At 34.8% G+C, this 27,100-nt stretch overlaps 6 protein-coding genes and 1 non-coding gene across 8 annotated transcripts; 4 read left to right on the top strand and 3 right to left on the bottom strand.

The window, feature by feature from the left end:
• The first annotated feature begins 5,641 nt into the window (after nt 1-5,641).
• LOC108824359 (E3 ubiquitin-protein ligase RHA2B) lies at nt 5,642-6,541 on the top strand. Its single transcript, XM_018597772.2, has one exon. The coding sequence runs from the start codon at nt 5,745-5,747 to the stop codon at nt 6,189-6,191; it is 447 nt and encodes a 148-aa protein (XP_018453274.1). The 5' UTR covers nt 5,642-5,744; the 3' UTR covers nt 6,192-6,541.
• Nucleotides 6,542-6,971: 430 nt separating this feature from the next.
• On the top strand, nt 6,972-7,045 carry TRNAN-GUU (transfer RNA asparagine (anticodon GUU)). Its single transcript has one exon. It is a non-coding gene; the product is annotated as a tRNA-Asn (tRNA).
• A 295-nt stretch (nt 7,046-7,340) lies between these two features.
• LOC108823335 (lipid phosphate phosphatase 1) lies at nt 7,341-9,463 on the bottom strand. Of its 2 annotated transcripts, none has more exons than XM_018596514.2 (2): nt 9,239-9,463; nt 7,341-8,470 (listed from the first exon to the last, which is right to left on the bottom strand). In XM_018596514.2, the coding sequence occupies exons 1-2, from the start codon at nt 9,287-9,289 to the stop codon at nt 7,550-7,552; spliced, it is 972 nt and encodes a 323-aa protein (XP_018452016.1). In that variant the 5' UTR covers nt 9,290-9,463; the 3' UTR covers nt 7,341-7,549. The 2 variants fall into 2 exon arrangements, with proteins under 2 accessions (XP_018452016.1, XP_018452017.1); XM_018596515.2 differs by lacking the exon at nt 9,239-9,463 and adding an exon at nt 8,562-9,023.
• A 7,329-nt stretch (nt 9,464-16,792) lies between these two features.
• LOC130500238 (uncharacterized) lies at nt 16,793-17,632 on the top strand. Its single transcript, XM_056995003.1, has 2 exons — nt 16,793-16,874; nt 17,040-17,632. Exons 1-2 carry the CDS (start codon nt 16,793-16,795, stop codon nt 17,630-17,632), a joined length of 675 nt encoding a protein of 224 aa, XP_056850983.1.
• A 2,763-nt stretch (nt 17,633-20,395) lies between these two features.
• Nucleotides 20,396-22,660, top strand: LOC108827695 (protein transport protein SEC31). Its single transcript, XM_018601165.2, has 2 exons — nt 20,396-21,591; nt 21,689-22,660. Exons 1-2 carry the CDS (start codon nt 20,453-20,455, stop codon nt 22,419-22,421), a joined length of 1,872 nt encoding a protein of 623 aa, XP_018456667.1. The 5' UTR covers nt 20,396-20,452; the 3' UTR covers nt 22,422-22,660.
• A 119-nt stretch (nt 22,661-22,779) lies between these two features.
• On the bottom strand, nt 22,780-24,240 carry LOC108827696 (60S ribosomal protein L7-2). The gene is made up of 6 exons (XM_018601167.2): nt 24,012-24,240; nt 23,805-23,902; nt 23,667-23,724; nt 23,436-23,515; nt 23,249-23,351; nt 22,780-23,154 (listed from the first exon to the last, which is right to left on the bottom strand). The coding sequence occupies exons 1-6, from the start codon at nt 24,183-24,185 to the stop codon at nt 22,939-22,941; spliced, it is 729 nt and encodes a 242-aa protein (XP_018456669.1). The 5' UTR covers nt 24,186-24,240; the 3' UTR covers nt 22,780-22,938.
• Nucleotides 24,241-24,776: 536 nt separating this feature from the next.
• LOC108825633 (uncharacterized) lies at nt 24,777-26,739 on the bottom strand. The gene has a single exon (XM_018598962.2). The coding sequence runs from the start codon at nt 26,734-26,736 to the stop codon at nt 26,155-26,157; it is 582 nt and encodes a 193-aa protein (XP_018454464.1). The 5' UTR covers nt 26,737-26,739; the 3' UTR covers nt 24,777-26,154.
• Nucleotides 26,740-27,100: the final 361 nt, after the last annotated feature.

Here is a 27,100-nt window from a genome sequence, read left to right as displayed (position 1 = left end):
ACTTTAGTAGATTGTATTCGAGTTATGTCCTAAAATTCAAAACACATTTGCTACGAGGACACCTTCAACCACATTCTATTTTTCACTCTAAAATAGAGTTTAGAGTAAAAAATGCTTCAATGATACTCTATTTTTCATTCTATAAGAAAGTGAAAAGAAGTTTATTCCAAATATAAAGTAAGTTTTTTTTTTTTGTTTATCACTCTATTTTATACTCTAAAATAAAGTACCATTAGAGCAAACTGCATCTCTATTATAGAATCACTCTATTTTAGAGTAAAAATGGAGTAAACCTTGGGAGATGCTCTGAGATTCACAGTCAGCCTGCCATTACGCGCGAGTAGGCAAATCGAATCCTAGCTTTTGATCCCATCTAATGTTTGAATGGAATTGTTCTTTTTAAAAATGTTTTAGTTTTAGCGAAATTTCAAGAGGGAGAAAAACTGAAATAAAGTATATGAAACATAGAAAACAAATATTAAAATTACAATTTAATAGAATTGAATGAGTTAAATACTAAAACTTTATTATTTAGAAAACAAATTGATTTTGTATCCAGTCGACATATCTAACCTTTGTATTTTGTCAACAGTTGACAGATTTAGGAATTACTCCCTCTGTTTCAAAATACATGATGTTTTAGAGAGTTTTTGATGTTTCAAAATAGTTGATATTTTGATATTTTTATATTATTCTTAGTTTATAGAAAACTGTGTGACCAATAATATTTAGTACTTATTTTAAAGGATTGGCTGAATTAGTTTTGATTTATATTTTTAATGCTACTTTTTAGGAAAAAATGTTTATCTTAATTATTGTGCATACAACCAAAACATCAAATATATTGAAACAAAGGTTTAAGCGTATAAACAGTGAGGATGGATTAGACACGCACACGCTATTAACACCAGTAATCCATTGGAATCACAACCATGGAATGGAATATGACGAGACGTGGAGGATGTGGTGAGTGGTGTAATTAGGCTTTACTTACTAATTGTGATGTTAAATCGAGAGATGGTCCAGTAATGGGTATAATTAGGTCAAAAGAGAGTCGATGTGGTTGTCAATGGTTGGCTAATGAGATGACTTATAGTTTGGATATAATCTTAATCCCAACTTGTGTCTATTTTAAGAGTCCCTGGATCTCCATATCTTTTTGGACGGCGGAGCACCTAAAACCTTCGTTTCTATTCATTTTCAATTATGTTTTATTATCTAGTAATGATCATTACTTGTATAATTTAATTACTTTCTTTAAAACAAAGTTAGGATCATTCATAGGTAGCACGAATTAGTGAATACTTGAAACAAGGGAGCATTACAAAGCATATCTGCGTCACGAGGGAGACAACAAGCGAGGCGAGGATCGTGCTAATAAATCTTCATCGAGTCCATAAATGAATAGCTCTGAACTCGAATAATAATTATTTAATAGAATAACCACAAGGGGGAATTAGTTATTTGGTTCCCTGTCAGTTGTTAATTAAAGAATAGTTTCAAACCGCCCACTTCCTTTTTATATTCTGTAAAACGCTTCTCCAATGTTCTACACTTGAGTAAATCAATAGTATAGATGGTGAGTTATTTAATGACACCGTTTATAAACAATGATTAAAACACTGCTTAAGCTAGCTCGGATTAATAATGTGTAAAATCCAACGAATGTCGACCTATTACAACTTTTTCATGTTGGGGAGTTCTGAATAAATGATCAATATTAGAGCGACTCGATCAATAACTCAGTTGATGGAACTTTGTGTTTAATCACAAGGACAACTCAATAAATTCTCATACCAAACAAAAATTCATTTTTTATAGATCATGTTAGCTATATGCTTGACTAAAAAAATACATTTTAAGTTATAAAGTGGATGTGTTCAAAGAAAAGTTATAAAGTGAATTCATACCAACTACATGGTATAAATTTGAATATTTTCTAACCAATGCTAGAAAATGGATGATCGTATATTACGGTTCACTTGGTTAAGCACATAGACCAATATTCAAGTTTAGATTAGCCAAACATCAAGAACTTAATTTATAGCAAAAATCGAATGCAAAATCAATATTTTACATCAAATCCCAAAATACCACCATGCTATCACAGTTTGGCTCAAACAAACAAAAAAATCTTGCTTTTCCATTTTATATTTATGTATTTTAAGGTCTCTATCCATGTTAAAAACAAATCAAACGATATGTTTAATAACTAATGAATAAAGGAATACTGATAAAATTAAAAATTGATAAATATATAAATCTTAGAGGTAGGAATGTCAAAAGAACTTGTGGACCGCGGGCCGAGCCCAGAAGAACCTGTGGCGGAGCGGGTTTGGGCCAGCTTATTTTAAGCCCGTTTTTTTGCGGGACTGGCGGGCAGGCTCTTCAGCGGGTTGGGCTTTTTGCGGGATTGGGCCGCGGTTGACCTGCGGGTTTTTGGAGTCCCGCAAACCCTACTCTTTATTTCCATTTGCTGCCTCCACCTGAAACAAACGAGAGAGAGAGTGCGATGATGAAGGCGATGCGGCGTGAAGGAGCTCCGGTGACCGTGTTTCAAGGTCGACGATGCTTCCTATCTACCATTCGCCGTGTATCTACTCCGGGGAAGCTTCTTGGAGCCATCACAAGACATTTGCGAAGCATCTTACCACCGAAGAAGATCCAGCTCCGGCCTGTGGGCTGAGAAGACATCGTTTTAGATGTAAGGTGTATCAAAGAAAAAATAGAAATCAGCAGAAGATCAATTTCGAGGGGAAGTTACACTCTGGCAAGTATGATCATACCGTCTTTCGGCAGATGGTAGCTAAGACGATAGTCCAGCATGATCTACCATACTCGTACGTAGAGTATGAGAAAATGCGAGAAACTTGGACGTATTTGAATCCTGATGTGTAGACCATTTGTCGAAACACGCTAGATCAGATGTATATCGACTATATGAAAGCGAGAGAGACGCATTGAGGAGAGAGTTAGCTACACTTCCTGGTCGAGTATCATTGACATCTGACTTGTGGACGTCAATAAAACGTGAAGGGTACATGTGTGTGACTGCACATTACATTGATCGGAACTGGAAGTTGACCAGCAAGATCATCACGTTTTGTGCTCTAGCGCCACCACACACTGGTATGAATGTTGCTATGCAGCTTCTTGAGTCGATGAAAGAGTGGGGAATTGAAAAAAAAATCTTCTCAGTCACATTGGATAATGCTACAAGTAATGACTCGATGCAAGATATTGTGAAGTCCCAACTAATGTTGACTAATGACTTGGTGTGTGGAGGAGAATTTTTCCATATAAGATGTGCAGCTCACATACTTAACCTTATAGTGCAAGATGGGTTAAAGGTTATTAAAGGCGCTTTGCACAAAGTAAGAGAGAGTGTGAAGTATGTGTTATCATCTACATCGCGGGAGGTGTTGTTCGGGGGCTGATATTGGAAAAACAGTGGTTGCTGCGAATGTAAAAGAAACTCGGGGGCTGATATTGGATGTCTCGACCAGATGGAACTCGACTTACTATATGCTGCAAATTGCAGTAAATTACCGTAAGGCATTTGAGAAGTTTGAGTCATTTGACAAGCGAGGTTTTATAATGGCGCCCACAGCTGAAGAATGGACAAGAGCAAGTAATATCTGCACTTTTCTGGGGCCGTTTGCTGTGATCACAAAGATGATGTATGGCACTAATTACCCGACATCTAATTTGTATTTCTACCAAGTCTGGATGATACATGATTGGCTCCTGAATAATGAGGAAAGCGATGATGAGGTTGTCAGATTCATGGTGTCACCAATGAAGGAGAAGTTTGACAAATATTGGGATGATGTCAGTGGTCTTTTTGCAATGGCAGCAGTGTTTGATCCGCGATTTAAGCTATCAATTGTTGACCATTGTTTAGGGAAGTTTGACATGAGTACAAAAGATGTTAAGGTGAAGAACTTGCGTGAGAGACTTAGCAATCTCTTTGAGTCTTATGACAAAAAATCCAAGGTTAACTCCCCTTCTACAGAGCCACGTGAGACGGTTCCACCCAAAACATGTGAGCCAGTGTCCACAGAAATGTTTGAGAACTACACTGTGAGTATTCCTTTTCCAAGTAACTAGTATGTTTATTATTTTTCATAACAGTTCTTAGATATTTTTTAAAAAACTTTAATAGGATTTTTTTGCATTTCGCAAAGTCAGTGGTGTTGGGAGTGGGAATAGACCTCTAGAAGCATATCTTGATGAACCACCTTTGGAATTTTCCAATTTTAAAAGCTTGAATATTCTCGACTTCTGGAAAGATAATGCTCATCGCTATGGTGATTTGGATGGTATGGCTTGTGATCTATTAAGTATTCCAATCACAAATGTTGCTTCCGAATCTTCTTTCAGTATTGGATCAAGAGTCTTCAACAAATACAGGAGCCGTCTACTCCCAAAAAATGTGCAGGCTCTGATATGCACTAGGAATTGGATCAGGGGATATGAATCATATCAAAATGGTAATTAATCTAGATTATCAAGCATTTTTTTTTATGAATCAAAATGGCTTTTACTAACTTCAATATTAATACTTGCAGAAGAAGAAGTATTTGGTGAAGAAGATAAACCCCCATCAGTTGAATCAGCTGTTGGTGATGAAGTGGAAGTTGCAAAAGTGTGATTTGAGTTGCTGTTTATTTGAATTGCTGTTTTTTTTCATTTGGTGTTTTCAGTTGCTGTTTTTTTAATGACATTGTTTTAGTACTAGCAGCTTTGAATTGGTGTTTGGTTTTAATTTTATAAATTCAGAAAACAATAGCATTTGTTTTTTTATGAAATTATGAGTTATGTTTTAATTCAGAAAAATTAATTATGTCTTAAACTTTTCACTCTTGATCATGTATAACACAACATACATATCAGTATATAATCGTCAAGCTGAACTAATAACATTTTTTCCAAATTAACAGGATATGTCGCCAAGCTGGATGCAGATTGAAGCTATCCCGCGGGCCGGCCAGTTAGTACCAGGACTTTAGGCGGGACGGGATTGAGCCGAGGCTTTGGAGTACCGCAGCCCACGCAGGACTGGAGCGCTATGAACCGCAAATTGACGAGCCCGCTGCGGTCCGGGACGGAACGGGACGGGACGACCTGTTTGACATTCCTACTTAGAGGTATATAGATAAACAAAAAATTTGACACCAGGAGATGGAAATGTGTAACCATGAAATTCCACGTATCACAAGAAGGGTGACACATTATATGCATAGTGCCACTATTCTTTGTTTTTAGTTCCAAAACTCAATCATCTAAGAAGGTGCATTTCATTTTTTCTTGGTGCCGTTGAGAATACGGAGTAGGTAAAGGTAAAAAGCTCTAGATAGATAGAAGAGAGTTGGTATCATCATCATCCTCTTCCGTGTAAATTCAACCATGAAATGCTTTTTTGACTTTCTTTCCTTCTACTGATTTCATAACTTCAGGGAGGGGGATGAAAAACGGAAAAAATGAAATATTTGGGTATATTTTTATAAAAATGAAAGTAATGAGATGAATAGTGTGAAAAGGACTGATGTTGATAGGGTTAAGAAAATAGCAAAGAGACGGGTCCCGCAACACGTGGCCTGTGTCATTCATCTCTCTCTCTCTATCTCTCTCCTATAAAGAAAGAGAAGAGCCGACGGAAGAAAAAATAAAAGTAGCAAATCCCTAAAACTCAATCTCTATCGGATTACACAGCAGAGAAGAATCAACACTTAGAAAAGACGATGGGGTTACAAGGTCAGCTCTCGGACGTCTCCTCCGACTCAATCCCCCTCATGCTCGTCGCTCTCCTCGCTACTCTCTTCAAACACCTCCGCTCTTCCTTCCTCCGCTTCTCCACCTCCGCCGGCACCGTCGTCGATGATGCCTCCGCCTCTTCCTCCGTCTACTCAGAAGGACTCGCCGCCGACCAGCTCAAACTCAATCGACTCTTCTCATACCGCTACGACAACGCCGCCGCCGCGTCGGATTGCATCGTGTGTTTGTCCACGCTCAAGGGAGGAGAAGAAGTGAGGAAGCTGGATTGCAGGCACGTGTTCCACAAACAGTGTTTGGAAGGTTGGATCCAGCATCTCAATTTCAATTGCCCGCTCTGTAGATCTCCGTTGATTGCCCCTAGAGGAGGAGGAGGAGGATGTGATTCGATCGCTCTTGTCTCAGCATCTCATTGAATGTTTCAGTTCTCTTATGAGAAAAAAAAAGGGAAAGAGAGATGAAGAGTTTGGGTGTTTTTGATCTCTCGTTGCTTTCTCCTCTTTCTCTTCGTTTTTTTTTTTTTTTGAGGAATTTCTCAGATCGGAGAGGTTCTTATATGTTTTTCCAAATTCTCGCACAGTGATTTTTGATGTAAATTATTAGTATGAAAAGTGTGTTGTTAGTCATCTCTTTGCTTAGATTTGGGTGGTGTTAAAAAAAAATATATATAATCAAGAGCCCGGCTTGCATTTCTCCTGGATTTGTAATATTCTGTAAAACAAAGACAAAAAAAGCTAGTGGTACTTTTTTTTTTGATCAACTTGCATTTCCCTCTCTTGGCTGTATTTGGATATGACCTGAATGAATTCTGGAAGCAGAACACCACCACCAGCATATCAAGTCGTCAACATTTGCCTTGTGACCATGTCTCTAGTTTTGCACTTAATTTTATTTTCTTTCACTTGTGTCAATTTACTAGTGAAGTTTGGCCTAACTGAAATCATTACATCTTGAAAATATATTGTGTCAATTTTATCCAATCAATGACCAGTGGAGGCAATAATTGCTCTGCTTTAAACCCGGAATAAACAACCTCCGTAGGTTATTTAGAACAAATGCCTCTGGGCCTTGAACTCGGAAGATTCAACTAACGTGTAAGAAGAAAATACAACCAAACCTGTATTACAGGATAATAAGACTGCTTTGTTACTTTGTTTGACACAACTTAAACCTTTAAACGATTTATAAAGCAAAAAGCTGGAATAGCTCAGTTGGTTAGAGCGTGTGGCTGTTAACCACAAGGTCGGAGGTTCGACCCCTCCTTCTAGCGAAATTGTTTTACTTTTTTATGGGGGGCTAACAAACCAGCGACTGTCACCGGGAGTGTAGCTGTGTCTTCTGCTCTGCCGTTATGGAATATGCCATAGGAAGTGAGAAGAGGATGGAATATGCTCCGTATTCTCTGCCGTTCCAACAACCCATATGACTGTCACCCCCACCCATACCTCGCAAGGCTAAATGGTCCACCCACAAAAGTTAAGTCACTTGTGGCTCTCCTTCCCTTGGTTGTGTAGAGCATCATAATGAGAATCTCTACTTTTATTATGGGTTGGGGAGAGCTGTACAATCGAATACAAAGATTCTTCATATATGAATATAGTGTCATCTTATTGACTGCTAAAAAAAATGCCAAAAACCAAGATATGAAGAGTAGATTTACTTACAATGGTAAAAGTAAAAGTTTCGTATGTAACTACATCATCCAAACCCTCACAAAGACCAAAATGAAAATACCAAATAATGAATCAAATGCTGAAAGAAGAGGAAGAACTAATCATCTTCTAACGGAGTTAGTGCCAGACTCCATGTTTTCAAGAGAAGTTGATTCCACCTGCAGAGACATTGTCCTCAACGCATCTCCATTTTGCGCTTGTCCACGTTCCTGAGCCGCTCTGAAATACGCATAAGGACCCCACCCTTCTTCATGGTAAGGGTTTGGATAAAACTGACGGTAACAAAAGGCAGCCACAAAGAGACCAATAAGAGCTCCAGCAAAGACGTCTTGCCAATGATGCCAGTAGTCATCCACACGCGATATCCCCACGAGGCAAGCCGCGAGGAGAGGAGCGAACACAAGGCAGAGCTTAGCCACGTGTCCTTCTCTGTTGAAAGCCTTGACTTTACCAGACAAGTAAAGCGAGAGGTAGCCAAGTCCAGCGAAAGACCAAGACGTGTGTCCACTGGGAAAGCTTTTGTGACCTTCTTTGACCTCTCCTGGTTTACCATGGCATATCACACCACCCAACGCGTCGAACACCTCTTTGCCGTCAGGGAAGCAACGCCAGTAGAAGTTAGGACGAGGGCGTCCCGTGGCGAGCTTGATGGAGTCGGTGATGATACCGGTTATCAAAACCGTGAAGAGCAGTCCGAGAATGCTGTGGTGAAGATCGTAGACGCACGTTCTCTTCATGTAGAAGCAGACGAACACTATGATCGGGAGCAGGACGGCGTAGATCGGTACCGACCAGATAGGGACGGTGTTGTCGTTGAAAGGGTATTTGAGATCGGTCATCATGTCTCTCCCGACGTATCTGTAGAAAGGAGATATGAGCTGCAGACCGATCTCGATGGCCACCAAGATCACGAGTATGATCCAGTCGTGCTTGTGTTTAGAGGCGACGCTTCCTCCATGGCTCCTTATCGTGTGAATGCTGAGATCTATCTCCTGCATCCTCCCTCTCTGCGGTTCTTGTTCCTGTTCAAGAACACACACACAGATCAGAATCAAGTCAGAGACATGTAATCTAACTGGATCAGAAAGATGTATGTATAGTTAATAACACTACTTGGGGGTTAATAGGGTTTGAAGTGTCAGATTTGGATGAGCGTAGTAACGGAATGCAATTCATTATCTATCAATCGCGTTAATCATTGACCAAATCAGACTATAGAAGTTGATTGTGGAGAGCAGTTTCTGAGTAGTGTATATTATTATTTTGTTATTACCACGACAAACACTTTGCTTTACACATCTAGCCAGTTCTGTCTGAATGATTCGGTGTCCTAAGCAAACTATATTTTCGTTGACTTCTATAACTAACTTATTAAGTTGAGTTTTTTTTTCAAAAGTAATGAAAAGAGAAGATAAACATAATTGATACTCCCTTTTTCTGGGAGATTTTTTTTTGTCTCTACTCGTTAAAAAACAACTCTTTCAAATTTTATGATAAATCTTTTATATTTTTGTGATTAACTATTATATTTTGTGATTAACTACTTTTAATCATTTAAAATTAATAATAATTACTAATCCAACTTATTTCATGAATGAAATGTAATCAATTAACCAACCCGAAAAAACTATTTATTACATATAATATTGTTACATATATTTATTTTAAGTTCGGAATTTGGCATTATTAACTCATAAAAATTCATAGAAAATATGAAAAAAAAATCTATTTTGGAAACATTTATCTAATTTGGACGAAGTGGAACAGAGAGAAGAGTCGATTAGGGTTACCTGAGAATTTCCCCAGAACTTGAGAGAAGAGAAGAACGATCCAAAGACCATTGGGGAATAATGAGGCAAAGAGATCGAGTCTTAGAAGCAGTGTGAATTGAAACTCAAAGAGTTAAAACTTAAAACAGACGACGCCGCGAAGAAATAAGCAATGAACTTTATGATTATGAACCACAGAGAGAGAGAGAGAGAGAGAGAGAGAGAGAGAGAGAGAAACATAAACTGTGGATAATATACAGAAGAAGAAGAAGAAGAAGAAGAAGAAGAAGAAGAAGAAGAAGAGCCAATGGGTTAGGAAGACGCGTTTGTCTTTCAATATCGCAAACCTGTTCTGTCGGAAACTTCAAAAGAATTAATTGTCGTATCGCGTCGCCACTTGACGGTTTGTCGACATATACCGGTTTCGTTGCGTTGTTGACTTTTGACTTTTCACCGGGTCTAGTTTGGCCTTCTTCTCCTCCACCCCGTGTGGGTCCCACTTTTAGGAAGATTCGGAATTGCAAACGTTGTGGTCTTGTGGACCTGTAAATATCTATTTAGATGGGCTTTATGTTAGGCAATATATGGGCCTTCTTTCTTTTTTGCCTTGTAATTTTGCAGGACAGCTTTCTTTTTTGTTGAAACACACGAAATGTTTTCTTTTTTGGTGTTTAGTTTTTGGACTTGTTAATATCCAAAATTCCAAATATCACATCAATCACACTCAAACCTAACAGTATATTTCTATAAACAAACCGAGAATCTTTCACAAGTCAATAGGAAAATTTAGATTCAGTATCCTTTTAACTGATTTTACTATTATTAAATAAAAACTGGTATATTCAAGATACATATCCGATTTCTCTCAGATTTTTTAAGATGACCACGAATAAATAAGATTTCAGATATTTAATATACTCAAGTGTAAGAATCAATATACCTTATAGCAAACAAAAATAATCCAAAAATGGATCGTGTTGATGGAGAAAGTAGAAACTACTGTTCATGAGTGCCAAACAGATAATGAAGTAAGGGAATCAGGTAAAAAGTCACAACTCACAAGTCTGTTTGGTGTCATTTTGGATTACTTGACAACTTGCTCGGACGTGAGAGATGCTTTTTGTTTATTTACTTTTCTCGTACCGAAATTTCAAAAGATTATCACTTGGCTTTCAAATCAATTCTCTTTAAGGAAGATTTCATTCGTTTATTCATAAAAAGATATATGACAATTAGAAAAGATAAAGATGTACAAAGTTAAAAAAAAAAAAAAAAAGATACAAAGTTTGACAACTATAGCTGAGCTAGAACAAGAGTCTGTGGAACACACAATTAGACCAATACCTTTTTCATGTTCTTTGGAATACTTTACCAACCAGTGACGGTACTTCAAATTGGTTTCCACGAGTGTGAATGTGTCAAAGGCCTATACAAACAAGTAGACAATAGTTGAAAAGAAAAGGTGTAAATACTATTGGTTGATCAATTTTTATGTTTTTTTGTATTTCTTAAAATCATATTCCATTTAGTAAGTGTACTTATGTGATTAAAATACCAGTAGGTTTTTTTTTGAACGAAAATGTACTACTTACTGCTTTAATAATGAAAGTAAATAATTATACAAGACCAAAAACAATAATGAGTAAAAATAAATGTAGATAATTGTGTATGGGTCTAGTTGTACGTAACCGAGTGGAATTTTGTGGGTCCGGTAGGCGGTGGGCTTCTTCATGGCCCATGCTTAAATTGGGACACATACTTTTTCCTCGCATATACATTATGAGCTTTCTATACTTTACAGATTTTACCTAGTTATCGCAGGGGTGGACATTCGGATACTCGTTCGGGTTCGGATCAGATATTTTGGATTTTCGGGTATTTCGATATAGGAGTATAATATCCGTTCGGGTATTTTTGAACTTCGGATCGGGTTCGGATATTTTTAGTTCGGGTTCGGTTATCTCGGGTCGGATTCGGATATTTGGATTAAAAGAAAAAAAAAATTTCATTTTTAAGGTTTTTGTATTTAAAATTTTAGTTTTCGATTAACTGACTTTTATTTTTTTATATATTGAATTATTAATAGATTTGAAGGTAAATTTTAAAAATAAATAAACATTCATTTGGCTATTATTTTTAGAATTTGGATGTAACTTTTGTTAATACATGAAACAAAAAGCTTGATATTCATTTTAAGTGAATATCAAAACATTTTTCTTCGTAATTATATGTATATTATATAATTTTAAAGTATGTGTGACATCAATATAAATATTTTAAATAAAATGAGAGATGAAAACTAGAATATAAAGCTAAGTATATATATGTTCGGTTATCTTCGAATATCCATTCGGGTTTGGGTATTATCCGTTCGGGTTCGGATATCCAATCTCTCCTAAATCAATACCCGTTCGAGTATTTTGTTATTTCGGTTCAGATTTCAGTTTGAATTTTTCGGATCGGGTTCGGGTGCGGCTTCGGATATCGGGTTAAATGCCAACCCCTAGATTATTGCCTAGCGCATTTGCACTCATTACTCTACAAAACACCACTCTTCTTTAATCAGAAGAAACAAAGAAGACAGTGAAGATTGCTAAAAGAAAATGAAAAAATCGTATATACTATATATCCTTTTCACGGGTGAATAGTTTTAACTTTTAAGGTTTGTTTTGGGAAAAAAATAGTAGTAATAATTGAAGGTAAAAGTAACAGTAAAAGAAAGAAGGCGACAACAACGAGGTCAATTCGAAGATTTTGACGACATCTCGGCCTCCGTGAGTCCGAAACACCAAAAATTACCAAAAATGAAAAACCTGTAATAAGTTTTGCTTGTTGGATCTGAAACGCTTGTAATATATTTGATCGTGAAAAGAAAGACAAATCAAATGTTAAAAGTACTCACGATATTCAAAGAAAACACATTCGATAAACCATTATTTTATATGGAGAAGATGATTATATTAATAGAATACACAAGCTCATGCATTCTCTTTGAATTTGATCCCATTCAAGTTTAATTCATCATCTTAGAGTTGTGTACCTTTGCTTTAATGATCAAACTGCTATGGCAATGTGTCACCCATTTTTCTTTCTGTGGACATTTTTCTATTTTTTTAATCCCAAATTGTTTACTGGAATATGAAATGGATAGTTTTGAAAAACAGCAACAGTGGTGGACCCTCCACGAACTAGTTTCTGTATCTGTATGTGTGAAGTTGATACGATCATCTATCTTATTAAAATAGGAACATTACAACTTTCTCTAGGTGGATTTTTAAAAGTGGATCTCATATGTTTAAATTAAATATTTCATTCTTTATATATAATACATACTATAATCTAACTTTACATTGATGTATTTCCTTAAATACAGTTCTTCTTTTTGTCTATATTCCATATATGATTTTTACATTTATTACATGTCGATTTAGATAAGATATATGTTAAGAATACTAAAAATATTAATCGTTATATACCCTATACAATTCATTTTAAATTGATCAGTATACTTTCATTGGCCATATTAATTTTATTAGTACGAATAACATTAGGTAGATAAGTCATAGACACATACATAAAGATATGACTATTCTTATAACTACGTTGGGTTTAATCTACTTTCTAAAACAAATAACACATAACTTCATATATTGTATAGAAAATAGTAATATTGTATAGTATTATACTTATACAATAATACTAAAAACAAACCAAACTGAAATATAATATATATCGAAAATGCTTTGAACCATTACACACAAAATATATTAGACTTTAGAGATAAAATTCACTTTGAAATTACGTAATAATTATTTTAAAAAATTAAATTTCGTAATGTACAAAAACATAAATTTTATATAAAATTTTGTGTTACAATAAAAAAACACAACTCGTGCTTGCAAAGTGTTATTTTTACATACGAAAGACAGTTTTGATATTTTTCTTTAAACACAAAATTGAATTATACAAACTCGATACTACATAAAACTAAACAATATAGAATACATTTCAAAAATAAAACCCGTGCGGGTGTGTATATGTTTATATAATATATAAATATATTATGTTATACATATTTTCATATAAATAATACCCCAATGTAAGTTTTGTATAATAAATGTTGAAAATACAAAATATATAGCACTATATATTTTAAATAATATAAAAAATCTACTTTACGTTACCATAAATTTAAAAATCAGATTTAGTAATTAAACACATTACTTATTTAAACACATTAGTACACATTGTTATTAATCAAAATTTTATATTAATACACATTGCAATCATATATAACCTTTAGTAAAAACGAAGATAAAAAAAAACTGACTCCCGCTCGGTCGAGCGGGTCATGATCTAGTTTTCCTTATAAGAAATGCAAAAACATATCTACCATTTTTGGCATTTCCGACCACCATCTTATGGATGCATATATGAGAGTATCGTTCGTTTGTATGAAATTAATGGAAATGTTAGTTTTGAAGGGGACGTTAATTACTTTTCTCAATGAAAATATGGTTATTTATTTATTTCTCTTTTAAAAATGTCGTAATCTCCTTCACACAGGGATTACGTAAAATCAGGACATGTATTATTGTCATACCAAGAGAGTTAACCCGGTAGGAAACAATGAAAATCAAACAATAAAATTTAAGTTCGACTGCAACTGCAAAAAGAAAATGATGACTTGGAAGATTTATGCGCAGTTCAAGTTGTTAAGAAAAAATAGATTAGGTATAATCAAAATTAATCTGTTGGAGGTGGTTATAATTAAATTGGTGTTACTTGCAAACTTTAGTTTGCTTAATCAACCAATACCCATCCAACTTCTTAAATCTATTTCGGCATTATAAATCTATAGTATATGTAGTCCATACCCTAAAGTTTTTCCGAGTCCATATTCTAAAGTTATCCACATATGCTGGCTTCTAACATGATTTTATGATCCTAGTATTATTATTTTCTTTCTTTTTTTGCTTTTTAATACTTTCTATTTCTTAAATGATGTATTTTTTTTGTTCCGTAAAACATACTAAAGTTGATTATAAATACATCATTTTATGTGTTTAAGTATTCTCCAAAAAAGTGTTAAACAGTAAGTCAGTCTCCATAAGTCTATAAATGTAAACCAATGGTATTTGAATATTCTTTTAAAGTTTACCATTTCCTATTATTAATTACTAAAAATTTCATAAAATATATATTCCAACACATACAATTTTATTTGAAAACATTTACTTATTCAGTATACGAAAAGAATAATGTTTTAATCTTTTACACATATTAAGAAAAATAAATACATATCTTTATTTATCAATTTCTGTTTTATTTAATAAATTTTCACCAACTCATGCTTTTATTTATGTTTAATTTTTCTAAGTAATTATATTAATTATGCTATAAACATCAGTTTTTCGGATACCAAATACAAAAATAAAGATATGTATTAGTGCAATGCATAAACAAAAAGTGGGAGTAAAGTGTATAAGGTTAGAATATTTACTTATTAGTTTTTTTGAAAAAAGAAAAAAAGAAATAATAACTACTAAGTAAATAATCTTATCTTATACACTTTTTTTTTTGAACACGTATCTTATACACTTTAATCCCACTTTTTGTTATTTACTTAGTAGTTATTAGTTTTTTTTATTTAGTAGTTAGTGATGATATTATCCATCCCACCGGACTATTATAAACTGGATGTAAAAAGGGGTTGCTTGCATGAGCGCCGCCTGGAGCTTTGACGCGACTCTTTTTACACGATACTTTGACCTCCGTTTTATAAAGTCCGAAACGAAGTCGTAACTTTTTCTCTTTATTTTCCTTTGTTATAAAAATTTAAATCTTTTGTTTGTCCACAAATTAAAATTTTCTTTAGTACCTATTCTTTAAATATAATAATTTTTCTTTTTATTTTTCTTTTTCTTTTCCTCTTCCTATTTTCTTTTTAGTTTCATGCTTCTCACAAACACTGTTTTGATTATAAAAAAAAGAATCCTTTTTATTTTTTGGTTAACACAAAGAATCCTTTAGTTGAGGGAAAACAGCTACCACAAATAATAATGATACCATAACGTCCGAGAAGGCGAATATTAAAATAAACGTAAAGTAAACCGTGTGGTGTTCGCGGTGTAAAACCTTTCTAAAGGTAACAAATACGGTTATTTGCGGTGTTTTCCGTTTTAAAGCCGTGTGGGACAGCCAACCTAGATAGCCGTTAGATGCAATATGAATGGCATGTAAACGAATCCAACGGATAGGATTATAGCGAGAGCAAATGGAGGATGACACAGAGGGTTTGCTCACTCTTTCAGCTGCAGATCCAGCGTGGAGCCAATCGGTAGGCATGCCGTCAAACAATGTGACCAGGGGCGGACCCACTGCATTAGAGGGTGTGGCGTGTCCCATCCTAATTTTTTTTTGTTCTTTGACATTTAGTATTAAGTTTGTTTAAGTACACTTATAATAAGATTTTAGTTATAGAAATGGTTATCTGCCCATACTAAAAATCATCTTGGATCCGTCCCTGAATGTGACACATGTAGTTTTTATTCCTGTTTAGTAATTTGCAATTTTCTTAGCTTTAAATTCAAGTTTAAATCCTTTATTTTTGTATAGACTTCGAACGGATCAGGATATTTGAAAAATCTAAATTATCAAGATTTGGATCCGTGATTTTAGTATTTGGATTCATATATGTGCCTTATGGATATTCATATTTTGGATATTAGGTGTAAAATAATTTTAAAATAAAATAAAAATATTTTTAATAAAAGAATCTAAAATATTGCATAAATTATATATTTTACAAAATTTATAAATATATTTATGCATAAAATATTACTAAAATTAAAATTTAATATTATAAACTAATTTTATGTATAATTAGTAATATATCAAATATAATTAATAGTAAAAATATTATATATTTTAAAACATGTATCTGAATTTAAAAGTTAAGATATCTGAATCTGGAACTGTTTTGACATATCCAAAATTTTATTATTCGGATCCAGACACCGTGAATATATTATTTTCGGAGCGGATCCAGAGTAGATTTCGAATTGGATCCAAATCTGGATAATAAGCCACATAGCAATGTGCCTAACATTTTTGTTTGGAGTTAATTCATAATTTCATGTGATCTATCTGTAATGTGGTTATATTTTTTTGGTATTTAGTTTTCTTGACCGAAAGTATACTGCCTGTAAGGTACTTAGGACTGCCGCTTATGTCAAGGAAGCTGAGAGTTTCTGAATATGAGCCTCTTCTTGATAAAATTCGTCGCAAATTTGTGGGTTGGGCAGTTAAAAAATTATCCTATGCAGGAAGACTACAGCTGATATTATTAGTGATCTCAGGAACTGTCATCTTGTGGATCACAACTTTTATCCTACCAAAGAGCTGTATTCGTCAGATTGAATTACTTTACTCAAGATTTCTCTGGTCAGGGACAGTAGAGGGTGCTTATCAGGCAAAAGTTAAATGGTCTACAATATGCTTACCAAAATCAGAAGGAGGACTTGAGCTTAGAAGCTTTCAAGAATGGAACAAAACTTTGTACTTGAGATACACATGGCTGCTATTCTCACAGAACTCATCACTTTGGGCTTCTTGGATGAAAAGGAAGTATCTAGGATCTGCGTGTTACTGGGCAGTTGAGGAAAGGCCTTCCCACTCTTGGATCTGGAAATGTCTACTAAAAATATGATCCCTGGCTGAGAGATTTATAAGAGCCTCGATGGAGATGGAACAAGCATAAGCTTCTGGTTTGATTCATGATCTCCTTTTGGTCCTCTCATTAAGTACCTGGGAGATACAGGTCCTCGAGATCTTTGTGTACCTCGCAATGCAACAGTCTCAGCTGCCTGCAATGTAAATGGCTGGAGGCTCCCGAACCCAAGATCAGACCGTGCACTAGAGCTACATATTCACTTGACAACGGTCCAGCCTCCATCAGTCTCCTCTGATCCGGATTCGTATCATTGGCTAGTAAATGGGAATAAATTTCAAACGTTCTCTTCAGCGATCACTTGGGAGGCAATTAGACCTAGGGAAAACACAAAAGACTGGGCCAAGGTGATATGGTACAAAGGAGCTGTCCCAAAACATGCTTTCAACATGTGGGTTGCAAATTATGACAGGTTGCCTACAAGAGTCAGACTTGCTTCTTGGGGAATGCCAATACCAACTCAATGCTGTCTTTGCTCCAAATTTCCTGAAGATAGAGACCATCTACTCCTCACCTATGAGTATAGCGTTGTCATCTGGAAATGGGTCCTTCTCAGGCTTCGTCCTACGGGAAGGTTATTTTCTAACTGGCAGGAGCTTCTCTCATGGTTGAAGGCCGATAGCAATCAAGCTCCAGAAACGCTTCGTCGTCTCGTGGCTCACACAACGATATATCATCTGTGAAAACAGAGAAACAATGTCCTCTTCAATAGCACTCACATTTCGCCGGAATCGATTTGTAAGTGCATAGACAGGGACATTCGCAACACCATCTACGCAAAAAACAGGAGGAAGAAATTCCTCAATTATCTATTTCTATGGAGTCACTGATGCTTGCATCAACACAAATGTAACCCAATTATCTCTCTGTTTTTCCTTTTTTTTTCCAGAGAAGCAATTTTAGATTAGTGTTTCTACTTTTTGTAAAAACTCTTTTATTCATTTATGATATTAAAATCCTTAGCAAAAAAAAAAGTATACTTTCCAGGAAAAGGGAAAACTTCAGCATTTGTAGTTGCCCGCAATGTTTTTGGAACATTGTTTGCAGTTAGTTTTATTTGGTTGGATGCTAGCAGCAAGACAACAAGGTCCTAACTAGCTGATGTTCATGTCTTAGGTTTAAATTAGATTTTGATATATGGTTTCAAAATGCAAAAGTATTATTTTAACAAATTATAATTCGGATGATGCTTAATCACATTTGAATAATATATAGATGTAAATTCAAAAATATTTGACTATTTATTCTTTAATAATGTAATATATAGTTTAATTATTTCAACATGTTGTGACGGTATATAATATTTTATTTCGAATTTGAAACTTCATAAAATATTCTGTTATTATTATTTTTATTTTTAAAGTTAAAACTGAATGAATATTTACTTATAATGTTCTAATAATAATTAAAATTTAATTAGTTATTTAAGTAACAAGAACTAAAAAGTTTAAAATTTTGTAATAGTAAACATGAAATATCTCAAATTCAAAATATTATTTAAATGAGAATAATTTTATATATCATGGTACATATCATTTAAATGGATTAATATGTAAGTAGCGACCATTTTTTTATCTTTAACGATAATTCTAAAAATAGATAAAAAGCAATATCATTTTTTTCTAAATCATAGGAAAGAGCAAAGTTAGTCCAGTACATGTTCTGATAAGTACTATACAACTACTAACAAAGATATTATCTAATTCTGAGAAAACAAAAAAATTGTAATTAGTTACTAGTGCCATCATGCCATGCATGATTTAATTATATGTTACCGCCTTAAATGATTTAGTTAGTTGTACATTGATAAATTTTTTTTTTTATCAATATCTATAAACATTTCCAATTGCAAGTTTAAATATGTAAATATATAAACATCTACATAACACATATTATTTGGCAAACTATATTAATACATGGTAAATTTGGTACATGTTTGATATAGCAGGAATTTTTTTAAAACATACAAATTTCAAAACTCATTTTATAAGAATTCATATAGCTTATACATTTATAATAATTGACATACAATATAATTATATTTATATTTATATTTTCAAGTTGTCTACCTAAGATTAAAAATTACAGATCAAATTTATCATATATTTTACAAACATCTAGGTTTTGAAAATTCACTAGTAAGTACAATATATAATTTTAGAAATAAACCTCCTAATTTTTAGGATTTGATCATGTGTTTTTTAGTTAATATAATATCATTTTCTAGGATTTTTTGTTTAATATTGCTAAATTTAGAAAATCGTAAGATTTATACAAATAATATTATATATAGTATTTTCTAAACATTATTTGAAAATTGAATTGTTATATAAAAAATTCATTTATGTAAATATTTGTTTTGGTAATTTTTATAAAATTAGGTAATAACTCATAAATCAATATTATTAAAAATATTAAAAGTAAGCCAATATTATATTACAAATATAACAATATTTCCACAGCTAGAAAATAAAAAAAAAATCATAAATATTATGTTAGGAGTAATTTATCTTGTATATGTCAATCATCATATTCATTTTCACAAAAAAATGGCATGGATTAAAAATAATTGTGATATAAACATTTCATTTATGTAAATATGTTTTGGGCCCATATGTTTTTTGGTAGTTTATCTTAAGTTTGTTAATAATTCATAAATCACCATTAAAATTATTAAAAGTATACCAATATTATATTTACAAATATAAAATATTTCCATAGTTAGAAGTAAATTTTATTTGAGAAGCAATTTATTTATGTATAATCATCACTTTATTTTCCAAAAATGATGTAACTTCTAAAAATTATGACATGACATCAGTTTAATGTGAAAGACAATTTGATTAATGTAAATTTATATTTTTTGGTAGATTTTCTAAAATATAACAATAATGCATATCTTATGATTAATCAAGCCAGTAATATTTAGATAGTTATATGTTTGAATTTTTAGCTAAAATAAATTAAATGGTGCAAAAAATAATTTAAATTTTTATCAAATTATTCACGATTAACTATTAATTTGCTAGATTAATTAATAGATGAATTCTTACAAGTTGAACATATCTTATATAAAGCAAAAATAAATTGTATTTACTATATTTAAAAAATAAATATAGCCATTAAATGTAATATAATTTTATTTTTTAAAAAATTAAAATTTTATTGAAATTTAAGTAAATCTAAATAAAGTTTATTGAAACAGTTAAATCAAATAACAGATGATTGTTGTATAGTTTTATTTTTAAATCAATAAAATTAATATTTAAAAATTAATTATATTTAATATTGATTAAAATAAAAATTATTATAACTGCGGCTCCTAGTTATTTTGAAAAAGAAAAGAAATAAAGAAAAATATTACATAAAAAAAAAACAGCTGTGTTTCAAAAAAAAAAAAACAGCTATGGTTTACCAGCTCCTCTAAAACTCTTCTCTTTCCATTAGAATCCCACTTCCATTTTTACTCATTTTCAATTTCGTATTTTCTCTCTCTCTCCCCTATGGAACCACCGCCTCCTTCTCTCTCCTCCACCGTCGTCGTCACCGCAGCCACCTCTTCTACTTCTCCTCCTCACGTTCCACCATCTCACCCTGAGTCTCTAAACTCCTCCCCAAAATCCCGCACCACAGACGCCTGGGACGATCTCCCTCCTCCCGCTTCCGGCGCTTCCTCCAAACTCCGTCTCATGTGCAGTTACAACGGCCACATCCTTCCCCGCCCGCACGACAAGTCCCTCCTCTGCTACATGGGCGGCGACACTCGCATCGTCGTCGTGGACCGTACCACCTCCCTCTCTTCTCTCATCTCTCGTCTCTCCACCACCTTCCTCAACGGCCACCGCTCGTTCACCCTCAAGTACCAGCTACCAAACGAAGACCTCGACTCCTTGATCTCCGTAACCACCGACGAGGATCTCGATAACATGATCGAGGAGTACGACCGTACGATGGGCTCATCTAAACCCTCGCGTCTCCGTTTGTTTCTGTTCACGGCGAAGCCGGAAGCTACTCAATCGATGGGTCAGATTATAGAGAGTTCGGCTAAGAGTGATGATTGGTTCCTCGACGCTCTCAATAGAGGATTCTCAGATTCTGATTCCGACGTCGTCAATCGTTTACTTGGCTTAGACGATACTCTTGCTCTCGGCGCTAAAGATGACAATAGTAAACAACAGATTCAACAGCCTCCACCGCCGCAGCAGCAGCAAGTAGGCCAAGATGTGCACAACTTGCCGGACTCTCCGATGTTGGATACTTCTTCCTCTTTTGGATCAACTTCTTCCTCTCCCTCGCTCGCGAATCTACCTCCGATTCGTGTTCATGTAGAGGAAACTAGTGGGGTTAAGGGGATGAATGATCAGAGGCTCGGAATCGAAGAACAGTTGGCACGGTTCAACGTCGGGAGTAAGATTCAAGACGACGGATTTGCGGCGATCTCGTCACCGCCGCCTATGCCTGTGACAATCTCGCTTCTTGCTGCTCCGGTGAATGCTACCGACGACGAGAGATCTGATAACGGTGTGCCGGCTGGATACAAAAAGCCTCCGACTCCACGTTCACAGCAGCAGAATCTGCCGACTCATCAGGTGAAAACAAATAGCGGTGGACACGAGATGCCGTCACCTGATTCCTTTTCCAGGTATTATCCTCTCTTTTACTTGAGAGCTCCATGTGTTTCAAATTTTTGATTAGTTAGATTCTGATTTGATCTCCATGTGTTTGCTGAAATGCCTCAGTGATAGCAGCATGAACAACCCTGTGTTTCATCAAAGCCCTGTCTACCAAGAACCACTTTCTCAAATGATTAATCCCTCACATCCAAATCATAATCATAATCAGAATCAGGACACGGGCTACATCCTTCACCCTCAACAATCTCAGCCACAACAGCAACAGTTCATACACGCTGCTGCACCTCAATACCTTCATCACCATCCCTCTACTGGCCATCCTGTCCAAAGTTACATTCAGGTTTACCCTTCGCAGCAGCCTTACCCCTTTTATTATGCCACTGCTCCAGTCCCACCTAAGCCTTACAATACGCCTGTCACACAATCTGTTAGTGTGACTGATTCTCTACCCATGATGGCTCCGCCACCTAACAGCCATTTGAGAAATACTCCTGGTGGCAAACCTGAGGCTGGGGTTTACGCCACGACGACACCACAAGGTATGATGGGTGGTGCTCAGATTATTCAGCAGATACCTATAAGTCAGCAGCAGTTCATGGGGTATTCTCAGATTCATCACCCACCTCAGTCCGTTTCAGCTGGGATTCCCAACTATGGATATGAGTACGCTGAAAACGCGCCCAAACAGGTATACTACACACAACACATGGATCACGCACAGTACCAGACAATGACCGGGCCTCCTCCACCTGCCATGGTGTTGCCTGATGGCTCTGCTGCTGCTAAGCTTCCAGCTGAAAATATGACTCAACAGATCCGGAGTTCACAGCCATTGTGACAAGGTACAAGGAAGATGGAACACAATTTTGGATGAAGGAACTCGGGTTGTTCTGAAACATATAAGTGTATAATCTTTGTTTTTCTCTCTTACTTTCCAAGTAACTGCATCAATTAAGAGTCCCGTTTATGTTGGGTTTGGTATTTATGGACTGTCAAATGTGTTGTGTAAGTAGATAGTATGAGTGATGTCTTTGTAATGTACACTATAGTTACGTTATATCATATATTATTGTCATTCTTTTTAGTACTTGTTTAGAAAAACCAGAGGACGAGAGGAAGCACTAGTTTATAGTACATGAGCTTGACCAAAAACGTTGATATGGATTGAGAGAGAGTTCATATATAAGAGATTTGAAAGTAGAACTATTTCTTAAAATAGAAAGCGAACGAACACGATCCAAAGACGACAAAAGAGAAAGCTCAACATGTCTCGACTCAACAAAAATATCAAAATCCAGGAGTAGTGAAAACAAACAGATCATAAGACTTGAGAATGGAAAAGAAGAAGACATCATCTAATTCATCCTCCTGATAAGCTCATTGATGAAGTTCTCACGGTTACCAGCATCACCACCTTCAACGTAGTGATTCCTCTTCTTCTTCAGGCCACCGAGTGGTGCCTTGAGCTGGAACGGCCACAGGAAGTTGTTAGCTTCCTTGAAATGAGGTCCAACTGTTAGAATCTCGTGGATCAAATCCTCAGTGCAGATGATCCCATGTTTACCCAAACCCTGTTGTTTTGACAAGGAAACAAAAATCATCACTTTACTATCATACAACAGAACAACATTAAATAAGGCAATACCAAAGAGACGGGTCTCGAACCTGCTCTACGATAGAGTTGTCAGTCAAAGCCACCCTCTGGGAGTTGAGCTTTCCGTATCCTCTCTTGTAGATCAATTCCTTGACGCTCTTCAAGTTAGGGAACCTGTTTAGAGAAGAGAAATATCACTCATCACGAGTACTTATATCATGGCAAAAAGACTTGAAGCTGTAGGGATAAGATTCATACCCGTAGGTCACATAGGGCTCAACACGACGAAGCATGTTCATTGTAGCCTTGTTGACTTTGAGAAAGACACCGTTAAATATCTGCATTTACATATCATCAAATTAAATCATTACTTGATCCTAAGCTAAGCTAAGGCCTTTGTCACTGAAGCTAAATCTTGTTCTGTTGTCTATACAACAAAACCAATTAATACCAGCAAAACAAAACTATATAATGCAACAAAGACCGAACCTGTCTCAAACGCAAGAGCTGAAGAATCTTCTTAGTCTTTGGGTCAATGGCGTTAATACTGCAAAATACAAGGACCATAACATAAGAAAACAAAACATTACCTCTTATAGGTAAACTTCGAAGACATAAAAAACATACCCACGGATACGGATGATGAACAAGAGCTTAGCTTCAGGATCAACATAGAAACCTCCTTTGAGCTTAGCCTCACGTTTCAACGAGATCAACTCCTTCTCCTATATACAAGAACACAAATATTTTAGTTTCACAGAACCACAGTCATCACTACACATCTTCAACAAGCAAATACATGTTCGGCCTCTCGATTTGGATCTGACTAGTTACCTTCTCGGCGTACTCCTTGGCGTACTGCTCGGCCCTTTTGTAGATAAGCTTCCTGTTGGCTGCGTTTGTCTTCTTGGCAGCTTCAGCGGTCTGCTTCTTCGCCAAAGCCCACTCCTCCTCTCTCTTCGTCTTCTTCAGGTGAGACTCCGGAACTACAATCTTTGATTCTGTCATTTCTAACCTCTGTTGAGTTCGAATCAAACGGAGTTTCAAAGAGACGATATACACTGCGGCGATGAGTGACTTTATATATGTGCCACTCACTCATAATTAGGGTTAAGCATAAAATTGATGGGCCTCATAGGCCTCAAAGGCCCATTTATCATTTTTCCTGAGGAAGATGTTTTCACAGACAACAAACACAAAGGTTCTTGTAAGGAGTTGATGGTACCTGACTACCTGCTTGCGTCAGGTCCTTTTCTTGTAACTTTTTGTCTCTGATTTTGAAAGAGCGTACATATTTTTCTCTATTAAAAGATCCCAACATTCACAAATAGTATACCTCTAGAGTTGTTGTGGAAGAGTTCAAGATGAATGACGCTGATTTATTATTTTTTTCAATCTGTTCCCTTCCAACATTTTTTTTTTCCCCTTCCAACATTTTACATATATAAGTACAATGACATTGATGTTTGAGGCAACCACCATAAATCAGTTTCTTCGTCAGCTGAATCTTCAGAGTCAGAGGTTTCAAATTCATTCAAGAATGAAGCAAAGATCTAGACATAACATATGTAGAGGCCCATTACCTAGAAAGAAAAGCAATGAAGCAAGAATGAAATTTACATATTAAGAACTAAGATGATGATCAAGCATCCAAAACTCTGCAAAAGAAGAGTCAAATCTCCGCAGAGGGTGACTTCATATGACAATCATTCCAAAACTATCTATTATCTAGATCAGTTTCCTCTTTTTCCATTACAAAACATAATCCTATCTTTCTCCTTTCCTAAAACCCAAAACATCTACAACAAGTGTGTTTGTTCTTGATCTTAACACCAAGCTCGCTTGCAATGATAACAGCAGAAGCCATAAGAAACATACCATGCTCCACGACTCCAGGTAACCTCAGAATCGCTCCATTCACCACTCTCAAATCTCCCAATCTTTCTCCAAACACATATCCATTATGTAACTCCCATTGTCCGTAACACTAACCTCCTCCATTTTGTATATGAATAAAGGATAAAAAGTTTTAAATAATTTTAATATATATGAAATAGATGGAATATAAATTTATAGTCGATATATTAATAAATATGATAAATTAATAAATTTATTAGTTATGAATTGGAATAATAACAACATAACTCAATTCAATAAAATGATAAGATAATATTTTTTAATAAAAATTTGTTAAATGTATAATCATATTATAAACATAAATTAATAATCAAGATATATATAATTCATATAAATATAAATAAAATATTATATTATATTATTTTTGTTATTGTATTGTTTGCCTTTTTATAATGAATCTATATTTAACTTTTTTACACTTCAAAATCTTTTAAAGATTTAATCATATTACATCTAAAATGAGTTTGTGACACATATTATATACGTTATATAATTAAATAATAATGACATAAAATTTGTATTTTACAAAACTTAATAAATATATATACTGTGAAATCAATTGTTGTATATAATAAATATTTTAAAATATACGAATTTAACAAAAGATAATTTATGTAAATTAATAAAATAAACGTAAAAAAGTGTTGGGATGAGCCAAACCAAAGACGCCGCTCTATTCACTGTCCACTTCTAAAAGGGGAAACAAATCAGATCAACAAAATGATTGTAACATGGACAAACAAAAACAAAAGTTAAACTCCATTAACGTAGTAAATGTTTCTTAGTAAAAAAAACGTAGTAAATGTTTGTGTAATCATAACATATTATCCTTTTTGCTACTTTTAAATATAAAGATAAAGAAACTTACACAAAAGAATGAATTAATAACGCGATTGTGAACATATATCTTAAAGCTAAAGTAAAATATCAGATAAATAATCAAAAGAATGTGTGTATATAAAAAAAAAAAAAAGAGAATGTGTGTATATACAGTATACATAGCCAATATATAGAAAAAGTCGTGGGCAAATATAAGGAAATAATGAAATGGCCGAGCAGGTCAGCCCACGTGACCGGATGTTGCGGCGGCGAGAACCCATTGGAGGAGGTCAAGAAGGCGAAAGGCTAAAACAGAGGAGGAAACCGGAACACTAACGACGAGGAGAAGAATCGTTGCGAATGCAACGGTGGGGCGAGAGTTCATAAGGAAACTCTGGAGAAGACCAACGGAATCGCAGATGACAGAGTCGTAGCTGCTGTAGAAACGCTTCTCCCAATCCATCCAGTGAGAAGGAGGTTCGTAGTTTCTCTCAGCCATCTTCATCTCGTGGATGCGTTTCCTCAGAACGATCATGTTCTCGTCCACCAGTCTCCCTCCTCCGTAGTAATGGTCTTTTCCTGAAGAAGCAGCTGCAGAAACGCTCATCATCTTCTTCTTCATCATCGTCGTTTTCTTAGGGGAAAACACCAGTGGATGGAACCGGAGTGGAGAAACTGAAGCCGACGAAGAGATGAATGTAGCTTCCATTGTTCTGAGATCGGATTTGTAATTAAGAAAAAGTGTTTTTGTGAGTTTAGTAGAATGTTTGAAGGAGGAGATAGTTGTTGTTAGTTGGAGAAGGTGATTGACAAGTGGAATCATATATTTATAACCAAATTATTATTTTGGATAAAATAAAGACAAGAAGTGGAATTATATATTTATTGATTAGCGCGTTGCCACCACTTGCCAATCTCGTCAATTTGATGAGTAGGAGGACCCACTTTTCTTTACTTCCACGTCATTTTTATTTCTTAACTCTCAATCAAAAAGATTCGGTGATTCTATTTAAATCTTCTTACACGTCTTTTACTATTCATCAATCAAACCAATTTTGTATTAACTTTTTTTTTCCAATTTTGTATTAACATATCTATACATTGTTTTTCTTGCAAAAATTTGGTGCAACATACCTATATATTGTTGTATACTGAAGTTGAAAATAGTCAGATTTTCGATCTATTTT

The sequence above is a fragment of the Raphanus sativus genome, chromosome 9, assembly GCF_000801105.2.
Source record: "Raphanus sativus cultivar WK10039 chromosome 9, ASM80110v3, whole genome shotgun sequence".
Taxonomy (NCBI): domain Eukaryota; kingdom Viridiplantae; phylum Streptophyta; class Magnoliopsida; order Brassicales; family Brassicaceae; genus Raphanus; species Raphanus sativus.
Note: the sequence above shows the minus strand (reverse complement) of the source record. Positions and strands in the feature narration are given on the sequence as shown.

Bases quoted from the DNA above. Each gene is read 5' to 3' on its own strand.
- LOC108824359 (XM_018597772.2), top strand. From the start codon at position 5,745: ATGGGGTTACAAGGTCAGCTCTCGGACGTCTCCTCCGACTCAATCCCC.
- LOC108823335 (XM_018596515.2), bottom strand. From the start codon at position 8,624: ATGAATTGCATTCCGTTACTACGCTCATCCAAATCTGACACTTCAAAC. The intron at 8,471-8,561 runs GTAGTGTTATTA...GTTCTTGAACAG, and splicing joins CAAACCCTATTAACCCCCAA to GAACAAGAACCGCAGAGAGG.
- LOC130500238 (XM_056995003.1), top strand. From the start codon at position 16,793: ATGGCTGCTATTCTCACAGAACTCATCACTTTGGGCTTCTTGGATGAA. The intron at 16,875-17,039 runs GTTGAGGAAAGG...TGGGAGATACAG, and splicing joins GATCTGCGTGTTACTGGGCA to GTCCTCGAGATCTTTGTGTA.
- LOC108827695 (XM_018601165.2), top strand. From the start codon at position 20,453: ATGGAACCACCGCCTCCTTCTCTCTCCTCCACCGTCGTCGTCACCGCA. The intron at 21,592-21,688 runs GTATTATCCTCT...GAAATGCCTCAG, and splicing joins TCACCTGATTCCTTTTCCAG to TGATAGCAGCATGAACAACC.
- LOC108827696 (XM_018601167.2), bottom strand. From the start codon at position 24,185: ATGACAGAATCAAAGATTGTAGTTCCGGAGTCTCACCTGAAGAAGACG. The intron at 23,903-24,011 runs GTAACTAGTCAG...TCTTGTATATAG, and splicing joins CCAAGGAGTACGCCGAGAAG to GAGAAGGAGTTGATCTCGTT. The intron at 23,516-23,666 runs GTTCGGTCTTTG...ATGTAAATGCAG, and splicing joins AGCTCTTGCGTTTGAGACAG to ATATTTAACGGTGTCTTTCT.
- LOC108825633 (XM_018598962.2), bottom strand. From the start codon at position 26,736: ATGATTCCACTTGTCAATCACCTTCTCCAACTAACAACAACTATCTCC.